This window comes from Centropristis striata, chromosome 10 (assembly GCF_030273125.1).
Source record: "Centropristis striata isolate RG_2023a ecotype Rhode Island chromosome 10, C.striata_1.0, whole genome shotgun sequence".
Classification (NCBI taxonomy): Eukaryota; Metazoa; Chordata; class Actinopteri; order Perciformes; family Serranidae; genus Centropristis; species Centropristis striata.
This window is the reverse complement of record NC_081526.1, coordinates 36534412-36547886: the sequence shown is the minus strand read 5'-3', so window position 1 is coordinate 36547886 and position 13475 is coordinate 36534412. Positions and strand designations below refer to the sequence as shown.

Here is a 13475-nt window from a genome sequence, read left to right as displayed (position 1 = left end):
TCAGTCAAAGACAGTCTCAGTTAAGGATAAAAGAGCCACAGTTAGTCCCACTGAAGGGACAAAAACTAAGGTGCAACAAACTGAAAGTAAATTTGCAGTAACGCCTGCAACAGAGGTGACATCTGAAGAATCTCTGATAGCAGATTACGGACCAGAAAAATATACCAAAAAAGATAGAAGCACAATAAAAGAGGACATTAGAACAACATCAGTCGAAATAGACACTAAGGATAAAGAAGAATTGCCAAAAACAGTCACCAAAATGACTTCTGTAGAGGGAATTAAACCAGAACTAGTAGAAAGACAACCCAGAGTAGAATCACCAAAAGAGCATGATGCTTTGGAAAGACAACTGAAACAGGTTCAACCCAAAGAAATTACAACTGAAACATTGATAGAGAAAGAGAAAGGCGTTGGAGACATTCATGAAAATGAAAAACAAGCGATAAAAGCTGTTGAACGTGAAAAAATCCAGGGCGATCAGTTAGTTAAACCCACTAAAAGAAGTGAGGGAATGCATCAAGAGGTGAAGACTTCTGAAAAATACAAACCTGCTCTGATAGAATCACAAGAGCCCACAGTTAGAGAACCATCAGTAATAGATGAAACCAAACCAAAGACAGTTCAGAAGAAGACTAAGACTCAGACTAAAGGTTATCCAGAACACGGGGAAGATGCCACCAGGAAACAGGAAACAGAAGCGGAGCGGTCTTGTCTGAAAGCAGACGTCGAATACATCCCTCCTCGGGAAGCTGAATCTGTGAGCAGAAGGAAGGAAGAGTCCGTCATAGAAACCAGGGTTTTGTCTTTGGAACCAGAAGGGAAAGAGCAAGTCGCCCTTCAGGAATCTTCCAGAGGTATAGAGAGGAAAATGTTCTGTGTCACTGAGCACGTGTTTTTTCTGAGCACCAAACATTGTCGTGCACCTCGAACCATTCCTCTCTTAGGACCTCATGTCATATCACCCATTGTGTTCGGGCACAAGCTGTATTCTTCTCATTCTGAAGAGCTGCCATGATGTCGACTGAGACAGCCTCTCTTGGTTTCTAAACTGCCACAGTTTCATGTTTGTTCTTTCTAATTCTGTGTTTGTCGTTCCGTCTCGTTGTACCTGTGTGTATTGAGAGAAAATGTTTCTCAGACGAGGTGAGAAGTCTCTCACATCTTTGAACTCCGTCTTCCAAACTTGTATGTTTCCATCGTGGATCTTCTTTGTGCTGTCTGTCTTTGCATGGTTCAGTGCTCACCCCATCTGTCTTAGCCAGGTTCTGATTGTCTTATAATTTCATTTTCAAGTTCCTGTGAAGGAGAAGGAATCTCCACCACAAGTCAAAGAAGCACTGGTAAAGCCAGCTGCTCCTCAAGAAGGTACCAACTTCTCTTTTAAAACTGTTATATTGTCTTTGTGCCTTTGTGTGTGAAGGTTTTCTGAAGGCATTCATGAAAGAATGTCACTCTTGAACAAACAGAAAACTTCGATCCTGAAGTACTATAGAAAGAAAAGAAAGGTTTCTATTAACAAGGAATAGCAGTAAGGTTATTTTTAGTATTTTTGGAGAGCTTTATGTTGAATTCCCTGTGTACCTTGTACTTGAAGAGAGCAAACCGCAAGCTGCTGTAAAAGTTCAAGAAGCTGCCAAAAAGCCTGAAGTCCCTGAACCGGCCAAGAAGTTAGAGAAGAAAGTGACTCCACAAGAAGAAACAAAGCCAGGTATCCAGAGAATAATTCTTAATTCTTGTGTGTTTTTTAGAAATATGTTGTGTTTACTTTACAATACTCTTTTTATACCTGAAGTGGCCAAACCAAAGCCTGCTGTAAAGGCCGAAGAACCAACCAAGAAGGCAGCAGAAGAAGAAAAACCAGTCATGGTAGAAAAGAAATCTCCTCCAACAGGTAGAAGTATAGGAAGCACTGAACGTCTTTGTTGGAGTTTTATAGTATACTTTCCATCTTCTTCACATCTTATGTTGCACATTCTGACTCTGTAACCCCACACTTGTGTGTTTCCACTCTTGTTTTTGTTGGTTTGTCTGGGTCAATTTGACCTTTAGCAGCAGAACAGTCTCTCTCTGTGGTGTTTGTCTTGTTGTTTGTTCATTAACTCATCAACCTTTAATCCAACAACAGCATGCCACATTTGTTCTTGGACACACATTAACTACATTTGTCTTGACTTATTACATGTTCTCACGTCATGTGATCAATGCTTCACCTCTTAGTCACAACTTTATCACATGATAATACATTCTGTGTTAGAATGTGTTGGACAAGGTCTTCCCATTTTTTAACAGGTGAAATTGATGTTCATGACTGATGATTAAATGCCTAATTAACAACTATTTAACTATACTTCTGTATTAGATGAAACCAAGGGACCCGTCCAAGCACCAGGAGGAGTCAAGAAAGGTAAGAGCATCAATTTCCCTCCTTACAAACAGCACACAGAAACTTTATGAAGGTTCACACTCTGATTCTGTCACAGCTCCCCAAACCTCTAAACTACTCCAGATTAATGGTTGTCGATGGGACATCAAAGGCTGCTAAAATACTAAGCTCTGGTTGGCTTTAAACTGGTTTTAAATAAATTGTTTGAAATGTGGATACATGTTTTTCTGTTGTGTCCTGTCCAAGTTGTCTTTTCTTGTGTCTGTCCTCTTTGTCGGAGTATTTTTTTAAAATTCTTTTATATTTAAAATATTAGAAATATGACGTTTTCATTTTTTCCCATTTTTCCCCCTCTTTTTCCAAGTATGTGTCTATGTTTGTACAAATTGTGGTGTCTGTTCAGTGTAAATAATGTCAAACCTTTGCCACCTTAGAACTTCTTCTGGCGAAAAAAGGTAAAGTTCAGACTGTGGAGGAGGGGACGTTTGAGATTCCCACTTTGAAGAAGGCAACCCGAATTATAAAAGAAGTGGAAGAGGAGCATGAGACCGTCAAACTGAAGAAGATTCCTTCAGCTCCACCTAAAGAGGCTGTAGAGCTGAAAATGCAGAGGGGCACAAAGACTTCTGTGGTTCATGTTGAGGAGATGGTGCAAAGAGAGGAGGCTGCTGAGATATCCTTCGTCACCAGGAGAACTGTAGAGGAGAGGACACCTCGAGACAGAGCAGATGTGGTGAAAAAGCCGGAACTTGTAGAGCCGAAAGAAAAGGAGCAAGAAGAAGCTCCTAAAGATGCTTGGACCCGCAAGAAACCAGTTCCAAAAGATGAGGAACCAGAAGAAAAGATTTCTTTGAAGAAAACTCCGAAGAAGAAAGAAGAGGAGCCTACTCCACCCAGTACAGCCTTAAAGAAGGTGAAAAAATTGCCTTCAGATGAAGTTGAACCAGAAGTAGTCAAACTAAAACCATTTGAAAAGCCTGTTAAACCAGCAGTGGAGCCAGAGAAAGACCAGAAGGAGAGGCCAGACAGGGATACTGTACCTTTCCAGAAGCTAGAGAGGACTCCCAGAGAAGTGGAAACCAAAGAACCTCCCAAGAAACCAGAGAAAGCTCCTCCGGAGGTAAAGGAGCCAGCAGCCAAGGTGCTGAAGCCAGTCGATAAAAAGAAAACTCCAGAGAAAGAGCCCGAGGAGGTCAAAGCTCCCACCAAGGTGAAGAAAATCCCAACGCAGGAGCAAGAGGTTGAAAGTGTCAAGCTGAAGCCCTTCTCCAGGCCTTCCAAAGAAGCTGTAGAGCCTGAGAAGAAACCAGCAGAAGAGAAGGAGAGGAAGCCAGCCGACGACCTGCTTCGCCGTCGCACAAGTCCTGATGAAAAAACAAAAGAAAGGGAGCCAGAGGCCAGACCGAAGAAACCTGAGGTCCCTGAAGCGCCAGAGAAGAAGCTGGAGAAGCCGAAGGAGGTCGAGGCAGTTCCAGCAGAGAAGACAGTGTCTCCTGCACCAACTCCTGTAAAGAAACCTGAAAAGGTTCCTGAAGAGCCCAAACCTCTGCAGCTGAAGAAGGGAGTCATACCTAAGGCGAAGGAGGACAAAGAAGAAGTGGCTCTGAAGCCTTTGGAGCAGCTCAAGAAGGTCGAGCTGAAAAAGACACCATCTCCCAAAGTTGAAAAGCTTAAAGAAGCAGAAACAATCCCCGTCGAGAAGAGGCCGAGTGTCGACAAACTCAAAAAGATTCCTAAAACGATTTCACCAAAAGAATCGATTATTGAACCTGTGACTCTGAAAAAGGTCCCAAAGAAGCCGTCACCAGAGGAGGCCGCAGAACCGGCAAAGCCCGGTAAAGGCCGAGTTCCCCTGGTGAAGGAGGTCTCTCCTGGAGCCGTGCAGATGAGGAAGGTCGCCACCCAGCCAGAGGAGGAGGTGTTCGAAGAGGAAGGTGAGGAAGAGGCCGAGCAGGAGGACGAAGAGGCCTGGGGCTGGGAGCTGGTTCCCACTGAGAGTTCAGAAGACTGGGAGGGTGAAGCAGAGGAAGGTGCTCTGGAGGTGCCGGGGGTGACCAGGAGAGGTGAGATGGTGGCGGGCCCAACTCGTCGGAAAAACCTCCTTCATGCCCCGAATAATCTCTATCCATTCCCACCATCATGCCTCCATTTCAATCATCTTTATCATCATATTTTGACGCGTTCACGCCATCTCTTTCTTGTATTTTTTTCTAATTAGCATTCTGTTTGTCTCCTCATATTCATTGCTTTCTGTCATTTCTGTTATGTCATGTCCGTCATTTCATCAGTCCAACATGTGTCCTCATGCCATCTTCTCATTTCTGACTGTTATTCCATTATTTTCATGGTGTAAAAGCTGTGAAGTTTTAATTATACATCATTCATCACTGTTTATTTGTCTGTCTTCATCATTATTTCATATATTTACCATCACCATCATGTCATATCCCCCCATACATTCAATTGGACATTACATATCTCCCACCGCTGAAGACATTGACTTGTGATTACACTGTGTGCACCAAATTGATTTTGAATTGTTTCTGAACAGAGGGACAACCAGCAGAAGAGGCAGGAAGAGGAGGTAGAGGTAGAGGGCTGAAACGTAAGTCTCCTTTCTTAATAAACCCTGTTAACATCCTGTATGGCAATAGTTCTCAACCTTTTTGAGTCGCGACCCCCAATTTAACATGTATGTTGTCTGCGACCCCCGCTCACTGAACAGAATCTCACACGCACAGTTCAGATCACCCAAAAAAGACACAAATTGACCACAAAATGATAGAAAAACAACAACAAAATGACCAGAAAAGACACAAAATGACCAAAAAAGACACAAAATGACCAAAAAAAGACACAAAATGATCAAAAAAAGACACAAAATGACCAAAAAAAGACACAAAATGACCAAAAAAAGAAAACAAAATGACCAAAAAAGACACAAATTGACCACAAAATGACCAAAAAAGACACTAAATGACTAAAAAAACCCACAAATGACCAAAAAGCCACACAGTAGAGACAGAGCTGACTTCCAAAATGATTTGGCGACCCCCAGAAATCATCTCGCGAACCCAATTGGCATCCCGACCCCAAGGTTGAGAACAGCTGCTGTATGGTAATGCCACAGAATCCTGATTGACTTGTTTGTCCTCAATCTGTGCTCCAGCCCGGCAGACCCCGTCCCCTGGTGAAGGCCGGGGTCGCGGCCTGAGGCCCGGTGGAAAAGGCCCGTCTCCACCAGAGGAACCCTTCGCAGGATTTAAGCTGAAAGCCGTCCCCCTGAAGTTCATCAAGAAGCTTCAGGACATCGTGCTGACGGAAGCCGAGTCCATCGGCTCGTCTGCCGTGTTTGAGTGTGAGGTGTCGCCTTCCACCGCCATCACCTCATGGATGAAGGACGACTGTAACCTGCGCGAGAGCCCCAAGCACAAGTTCACTTCTGATGGCAAAGATCGCAAGTTGCACATTATTGATGTCCAGCTCTCGGACACCGGCGACTACACCTGCATCGCCAAGAACGCCGGCAAGGAAATTCAGTGCACAGCCAAGCTCATTGTTGAAGGTATTTATATCTTACACCAAAGACACTTTGAACCAGAAATAGCATCTTTATTTTTATTTTAACCAATATTTTAATCATTTTTAAACAGACACAAAACAGCGAACATACATGACAACAGAGGCAATTAAATACTTCACATAGACTGAATGATATATAGAAAGAGAGGCAAAAAATAAACTAAAATAAATAAAATGAAATGAAAAACAAATAAAATAAAGATACAGGTAGAAATAAAACAAACACAAGAATAGCAATACTATAATGGACCTTACATGGAAAGTTCTAAGAGAGTTTACTGTTTTAACATTATACATGGAATGGGGACTGTACAGCCATACCAATAAAACAAAATCAACACTTGGGAAAGAGCATTAGGGAGATAAAGAGATGTAAGGAGGGCGCCAATCCACATTGCAGCGGCCTCTACGTACTAAGTCTGCTACATCACCCGGTAGGCGGTTCAAGAAGGGAGCCCATAACTTATCAAAATAACTCTCGTTCCCCTTTAAAATTGAGCTCAGACGCTCCATTGGCAGAACTTTAAATATCTCTCCATACCACTGGTTAACAGATGGAGGTCTGGGCTTAGAAATAGCATCTTTAATTATCTTATTTCAGTGTTCACCGATGCCAAATGTTCTCTTCAATCTCCTCACAGAGCTTCCTGTGAAGTGGCTCAAAGAGCTGGAGGAGGAGACGTCAGCGCTGAAGGGTCAGCCTCTGTACATGACCTGTGAGCTGAACAAAGAGAGAGATGTGATATGGAAGAGGAACGGTGAAGTCCTGAAGAAGAAGGCCAACAAGGTTCAGATCAACATCATCGGTATGCAGCACGCCGTCACCATCCAGAACACCACTGAGGAGGACACCGGGCTGTACACGTGTGAAGTGGCCAACCAGGAGGACGTCAAGACGACGACAAACGTCAAAATCATTGGTAACAAAAGTAGAACACATCAACACCTAAACTTACATCACTGGTGGGTTTTCTGCTGGCTGAGATTAGGAATAGTGTTTGTAGAACCTGGGGAACATGTTGTCTGACATGTCTAAAGTCAGATAACACGTGCAATTCTGATTCATTAAATCATGTTTTATTTGTACGCTGATGACATATGACTATATATTTTTTAATTTAGATGCTTGTGGCCATACCTCCCTGAACACGTCTGATCCCATAGTCACATCTTTAGCACTGAATCTCGGAAAGTTTCACCCTTAACGTCACTTCAAACTGCGGAAAATTATGAAAACCAGCCGCAGTCAGATAAAGCTTAACCCATAAGAACCCAGACCTATTTATTCTTAATGGAAAATTATGGGGGATATCCCACAGACCTAGACATAGAACACATTTCTAATGTTTTTTTAAAAATTCTACCCCTAAATGTCAAAGATCTGTGATATGACATATATATGTTACATTGGGCGTTTATGGAAGTTATGTTTATGATATTTATTTTAAAATAAATAAACTAGACACCTTTTCTGCTTATAGAAACACAAATTTGCCTTTTTCTTTGCATCTCCACAACATTTATCAAAATTGTGACAGGATAGGATTATTTTTTGTTCATATTTGGTCAACTGTACTTAGATTAAAATTAGAATTGTTAAATTGGTTTAAACTTAACCAAGTAGCAAAAAATAAGCTTTTTGAAATTAGCTCTTTTTTTTACATTTCTGTTTCCAGTCACACACATATTTTGGAAAAGTCACTTCTTGTCACAGTCAAACAGTCTTGCTGAGGGACTTAATGAGTTAAGGTGAAACATAAAGCTGAATATCGGAGATTCTAGAACATTGAGAGTGTTTGTTACACGGGTGTCACCATAGGTTCTTATGGGTTAAGCTTAAGCCTAAGCTTAGACCCAGCCTTGTTTAGCTGCTCTGCTCTGGCTTAGACAGCATTTTAGTAATTTTTAGTATATATTCATGGTGTATCATATTGTTGATATGACACTCAGTTATGTTCAACTCCAACAGAAATCATCAAAGATTGGATTGTGAAGCCTCTGAGGGACCAGCATGTGAAGCCGAAGGCTGCTGCGGTGTTCAAGTGCGAGCTCTTCAAGGAAACTCCCAACTGGAAGTGGCTCAAAGGAGAGAACGAGGTCGTTCCTTCTGACAAGGTGGAGATCAAGAAGGACGGAAAGGAGCTGACGCTCACCATTAAGAACTGTCAGCCTGAGGACGTAGCGGACTACTCCATGGAGGTGGAGGGACGGATCTACACCGCCAAGCTCACCCTCGGAGGTTTATCTTCATACATGCACACCTTCTTTTTTAACGTATGTATATTTAAGTCATTTGGTTGATATTTGTGAGTGCTAATAGAACTTCTCCCTCAGAGCGTGAGGCTGAGATCCTGAAGCCCCTGGCCAGCGTGGAGGTGGTTGAGAAGGAAGATGCCAAGTTTGAGACGGAGATCTCTGAGGACGATGTTCCAGGAGAATGGAAGCTCAAAGGAGAGGTTCTGACCAGATCCCCGGTATGATTGTTTTTGTATTTCTCCACAATGAGAGTCAACTTGTGGAAACCAGAGAGCCTGTTTTCATTGAGATCGCATGACGTCAGAGGTCACATGACTGCTTTGAAAAATCACCATGAAACATACATTTAAAAAAAAAGCCTAACTTTGCATTATTTCAACAACTCCCCGACACGATATCTTTTGATTTACTTATTTTCTTCTTTTTTTTTTCACAATATTTTTATTTTATTTTCAGTTTACAACACTTTGACATACAGCTTTTACATTCATGTATCGTCATTCAACTTCCATATTTTAAGATAGCTGCATTTACATAGACAGAAAAATAAAAACAAACAAAACATAACACTTCGAACAGGTATGCTCCTCCTGTTAAAGAAAATGGTAATCTATATACAATTGAGTATCGTTTGTAATTGGTGTGAATCAAAACACATAAATAGAAAAGCAATATCAATCTGACAAGACCGGAATCTGCATTGTCCACAAAGACTAGTTATCCACTTCTTCATCCGTTAAACCTAAGTCTTTAATGTAGTTAATGAAAGGCTCCATATGTGCTCAAATACATGCCGTTTAGCCTTTAATATGTAAGTTATGATTTACTTATTTTCTATCGCTTTTTTCCCCCCAGATTTCGCAGTTTATAGGTTTAGACTGCATTTTGAAAATATCATAGTTTGGACAAAAATAGATACTTTCCCAAGATTAAAGAGACAGGCGCTGAAACATTCAGACTGCGGGTGAATTCATTAGAGATTCAGTCTGACAGGATGAGAAGTATAATGTCTTTGCAACACTGAAGCATGTAAACATGTTTTAGAAATAGTATGAACCTGAAAAATGAATGTAATATGTCCTCTCTAATGCATGTGTTTTGCATGGTCATGTTCATGACATTTTATGAACAATCGCGCTGTATTTTCTTCACCAGACGTGCGACATCCAGATGGAGGGCGGGGTCCGTAGACTCATTCTGAAGAACTGCCAGTTGGATCATGCAGGAGAAGTGTCCTACCAGGCTCTGAACGCCGTCACCAGCGCCATGCTCAATGTCAAAGGTAAGAAACATTCCTGGTGTCCGGGTCGGAAATACACGATACGACTGATTTTAGGACGTTAGCTGTGGAAAATAAAGGTGTAAGGTCCGCAGGCAATCAAATAAAGCTTTACAGCACACGAGGGCGGACCTTAGATCTTTATTTATGAGGCTTTTATGAGTCAGATTCCTTTTTTTGTGCCACTCTCTCAGAGTTTTTCGCAGCCTGGGACATGGGATTCCAGCTGTTTCCTGTGTCTGAGATGGTGTCCTGTATTTGTTCTGTTTGTTGTCTTGTTTTCTGTCAGTCCGACACTGTGTGAAAATGTGTGTAGTGATGTCACTCTACAGTAGATTCGTACCGTCTGTGGTTCAATGTTTTTTGTTAAATCTACACACAGTGGCCAGTTTATTAGTTAAACCAAGTTAACTAAGTCACTCCACCAGACATGAGCCTCACATAGCCTTTAGTCCAGTAATTATGTTCCATGTTAGAGTAGCAGCAGAGGGTTGATTCCCCTAACAAACTGGAAGTATCCGGTGAAGAAAGAAGAACGCCCTGGATATCCTGATGGAATCTGACTTTGGTGCCAGTTAGAGAAGATGATGGATGAGCCCTTACCAGACCAAACCTTCAGTGAATTTTTCCTGAAGAACAACAGGACTGTGTTCTTTGTGAGTCCTTCGATGCTCGGCTCGAAGACGACCATCATTTTTAACAGTCCTGGGAATTTGGAGTGATGAGATTTTGGAGGATCTGCACAACTTGAAGATGTCTCCATTAGGGTTTTTGTGGGATACAATGGAGTCAGCTGTGTGTACAACTAGAATACCATATTCCATTCTATTCTAGAATACCATTTTCCATTCTATTCAAGAATACCATATTCCATTCTATTCTAGAATACCATATTCCATTCTATTCTATTCCATTTTCATATAAATATCCCTGATCCCCCCTTGGTTTAGCCTTCTAGACCCATGGAGAGGTAAACTGGCCACTGGCTGCTGCTGTCACTGTGCTGTTGTTGTGTGTCTTGTTGTGTTGTTGACGTTGTGTACCTGTGTTACCTTTTAACCCAGAGATCGAAATGGACTTTGTCGTCCCGCTGAAGGACGTTTCTGTGCCTGAAAAGAAACAGGCTAAGTTTGAATGCACCATCACGAAGGATGTCTCTAAGGTCATGTGGTTTAGAGGGGATGACGTTATCACCCCAGACCAAAAGTATGACATCATCGATGATGGAAAGAAGCATATGCTGATTATAAACTGCTGTGAGTTTGATGACGAGGACCAGTATACCATCGGGGTTTTGGACAAAACGTCCACAGCGAGACTAACGGTGGAGGGTAAGTGCTGGACAGGACATGGCTTGAAAATCTTTATTATTATTATTATTATGACTCCATTCATTGAGTTGGTTGCCTCCATTTCCAAACTAACTCATATGAATATGCCTCACTAATACACTTATAGGTATCAGGCTCAAATTTATCTCGCCGCTAAAGGACCAAACTGTGAAAGAAGGAAATACGGCTCACTTCGAGCTGGAGCTGTCTCATGAGAACATCCCGGTCACCTGGTACAAGAACGACGTTAAGATTCACCCGAGCAGAACGGTGGTCACTCAGGTGGACGGAAAGAGACACGTGCTGCAGATAAAGGAAGTGACTCTGGATGATACGTGCCAGATTAAAGCTGAGGCCAAAGGAATTCCTTCCATGGCCAACCTGACTGTCATAGGTAACCTCGCAGTAACACGTCTTCTGTCTGTCTTCTTCTTCCCTGAAGCTGTTTGTCCATGTTGTGTGTCCACAAAATGTCCATACTGTGGTTGAAAAACATTATCTGTCTGCGTCGTAAGAAATCATTTCTCCACGTCCTGTGTTTGTGTTCCTCATCTTGTTTGACCGTCTTGTCTTTTGTTTGGACGTTCGGTCCAAGGTTCCAATAGTTTTTCATTATTTTTAGAGTGAGTTTGCTAGTTTTTATTTTATTTTTTTGAGAATGCTTAGTTTAGTTTTTATGAGTTTTAGGTTTTTTTTGGGCTGTATTTGTTGGGTGCGGGATTCAAAAAGGCCCCAATAAGGTATTAACCCTCGCAGCTCTGGCTGTTTTGAATCTTGGTTGGAGTGAAGTGCTGAACTTTTTGAAGGCGATCGACTCACACAGTCGTGTAACATCCCAGTCTCAATAAGTTCACATGTTCACTAACCAGCAGCTCAATAAACAGATTTCATACCAACCAAAAAGGCTTTTGTATGAAAAAAGTTGACAAAGACGAAACCAAAGAACATTTTACAAGTTTAGTTTGTTTTAGTTAGTTTATAACCACAAAATACACTTTCAGTTACTTTCCATTAGCCATAATAACCTTGGTTTGGACCATATATATATAAATATATATATACACATCCATATGTTGTCTATGTGTTTTATGTATTTACGTGACATGGAGAGTCACCCACTAATGTCCGTCTTCCAGAGGGAGACGCATACTTCACAGTGAAGCTGCAGGACTTCACTGCAGTGGAGAAAGACGAGGTCACTCTAGATTGCGAGCTCAGCAAAGACGTGGAGGTGATGTGGTACCACAGCGAGGCTGAGATTAAGCCCTCTAAGGTGGTCGCCATTAAGGCTGAGGGCAAACGCAGGAGCCTCGTCATCAAGAAAGTTGGAGACAAAGACAAAGGACAATACTTGTGTGATTGTGGGACAGACAAGACGACTGCCGTGCTTCATATCGAAGGTAAAAAAACACAGTTTGTTCCTGAAGCACCACCTCCTTTCCACACCTCCAACCCCGTCACCTTCTTCTTGTTCATCTCATCACCTCTTCATCACCACTGTCACTAATGTGGGGACATCAGTCCTCTCTTGTAGTGTCCGTCCACCATAACTTGTGTCTTTTGTTCTGTTTCATGTTTCTGTCACTGTGTGTGTCTTAAAGACACTTCTGATAACAGAACCATCCCTGTATAAAGAAACAAACCTCAATAATCTTCCAAGTCCATATGAAAATAAATGGCTCCTCAGTAAAAAATGCCTTAAAACCTCTGGGCGATTTTAAAATAAGCCCCTAAAACCTGAAGTTTTTCTGTAAATTCAACAGAAGTGTCAACGCTTCTACTAAATAATAGATTTTTCAGCCACTGTAGCAGATAGAAATTAAATTCAAAAAGTATTTTAGAGCTTATACAAATACTACAAACAACGTATCCGCTTTCCAGGCTTTAGTGGGTTAAGAATAATATGTCCAAATAAATGGACCCGGTGTTGTAACCGTCTGTTTTCTGCCAAGACCAACAATAAAGAATCAGCTGCTTCTCCGTTATCTGATAAATTCACATTTTAGTGTTTTAAAAGGAATTTCCTGACCTGAACTTTAGCTCAGATGGATGATTCAATGTTCTGACTAAATCTGAGTGACAACACGACTGTTAACAACAAAACCAGACACTGCTGACTCTTCAAACAAACAAAAACATAATAAACATACATTGACTTTTATAGAGAATATTTCTGAAGACTTCCAAAAAAATGCTCAGACATGTCAACATGTTCAACACAGGTAACTGAAACAAAAACTAAAGGCTGACAGAATAGCTCAGTCTTCAGATTAAACACAGACAACAGACAGTCACTGACGTTGGTATCAGTCAGACTTATACAGCGAAAATGTCCCGACCAGAGAGATGTTTATTGGCTATTTGCAGAACTTTAAAAAGCGTCACCTGCTGTATCAGCTCTATTTTTGGGCTATGATTTCGTTATTCTAAAAATAAATATTATTATAAACTTTCCATAATCCAGCCCGATATACTGAGTCATAACTGACCCAACTGAGAGCCATTTGTTTCTGGTCCTATGAAGAGATTGCACTAAAAGAGGGCTGTCTGTTGTTGAACTATATGTCTGTGTATGTCTGTGTATCATGTTTGTGTATTTATGTCCGTTTGTTTGAATAGTTTCTTGTCTGAACGTCTCCAG

At 41.5% G+C, this 13475-nt stretch overlaps 1 protein-coding gene across 1 annotated transcript in view; it reads left to right on the top strand.

Annotated features, from left to right (window-relative positions):
* ttn.2 (titin, tandem duplicate 2) overlaps nucleotides 1-13475 on the top strand; it is a 219891-nt gene that overhangs the window by 96368 nt on the left and 110048 nt on the right. Inside the window, exons 96-109 of the mRNA XM_059342393.1 lie at nucleotides 1297-1368; nucleotides 1598-1711; nucleotides 1796-1894; nucleotides 2363-2407; nucleotides 2821-4449; nucleotides 4938-4991; nucleotides 5556-5951; nucleotides 6610-6888; nucleotides 7938-8207; nucleotides 8303-8442; nucleotides 9380-9506; nucleotides 10568-10834; nucleotides 10962-11228; nucleotides 11971-12234. Of these exons, the coding sequence (XP_059198376.1) occupies nucleotides 1297-1368; nucleotides 1598-1711; nucleotides 1796-1894; nucleotides 2363-2407; nucleotides 2821-4449; nucleotides 4938-4991; nucleotides 5556-5951; nucleotides 6610-6888; nucleotides 7938-8207; nucleotides 8303-8442; nucleotides 9380-9506; nucleotides 10568-10834; nucleotides 10962-11228; nucleotides 11971-12234 (4023 nt within the window). The remainder of the gene's footprint in view (nucleotides 1-1296; nucleotides 1369-1597; nucleotides 1712-1795; nucleotides 1895-2362; nucleotides 2408-2820; nucleotides 4450-4937; nucleotides 4992-5555; nucleotides 5952-6609; nucleotides 6889-7937; nucleotides 8208-8302; nucleotides 8443-9379; nucleotides 9507-10567; nucleotides 10835-10961; nucleotides 11229-11970; nucleotides 12235-13475) is intronic.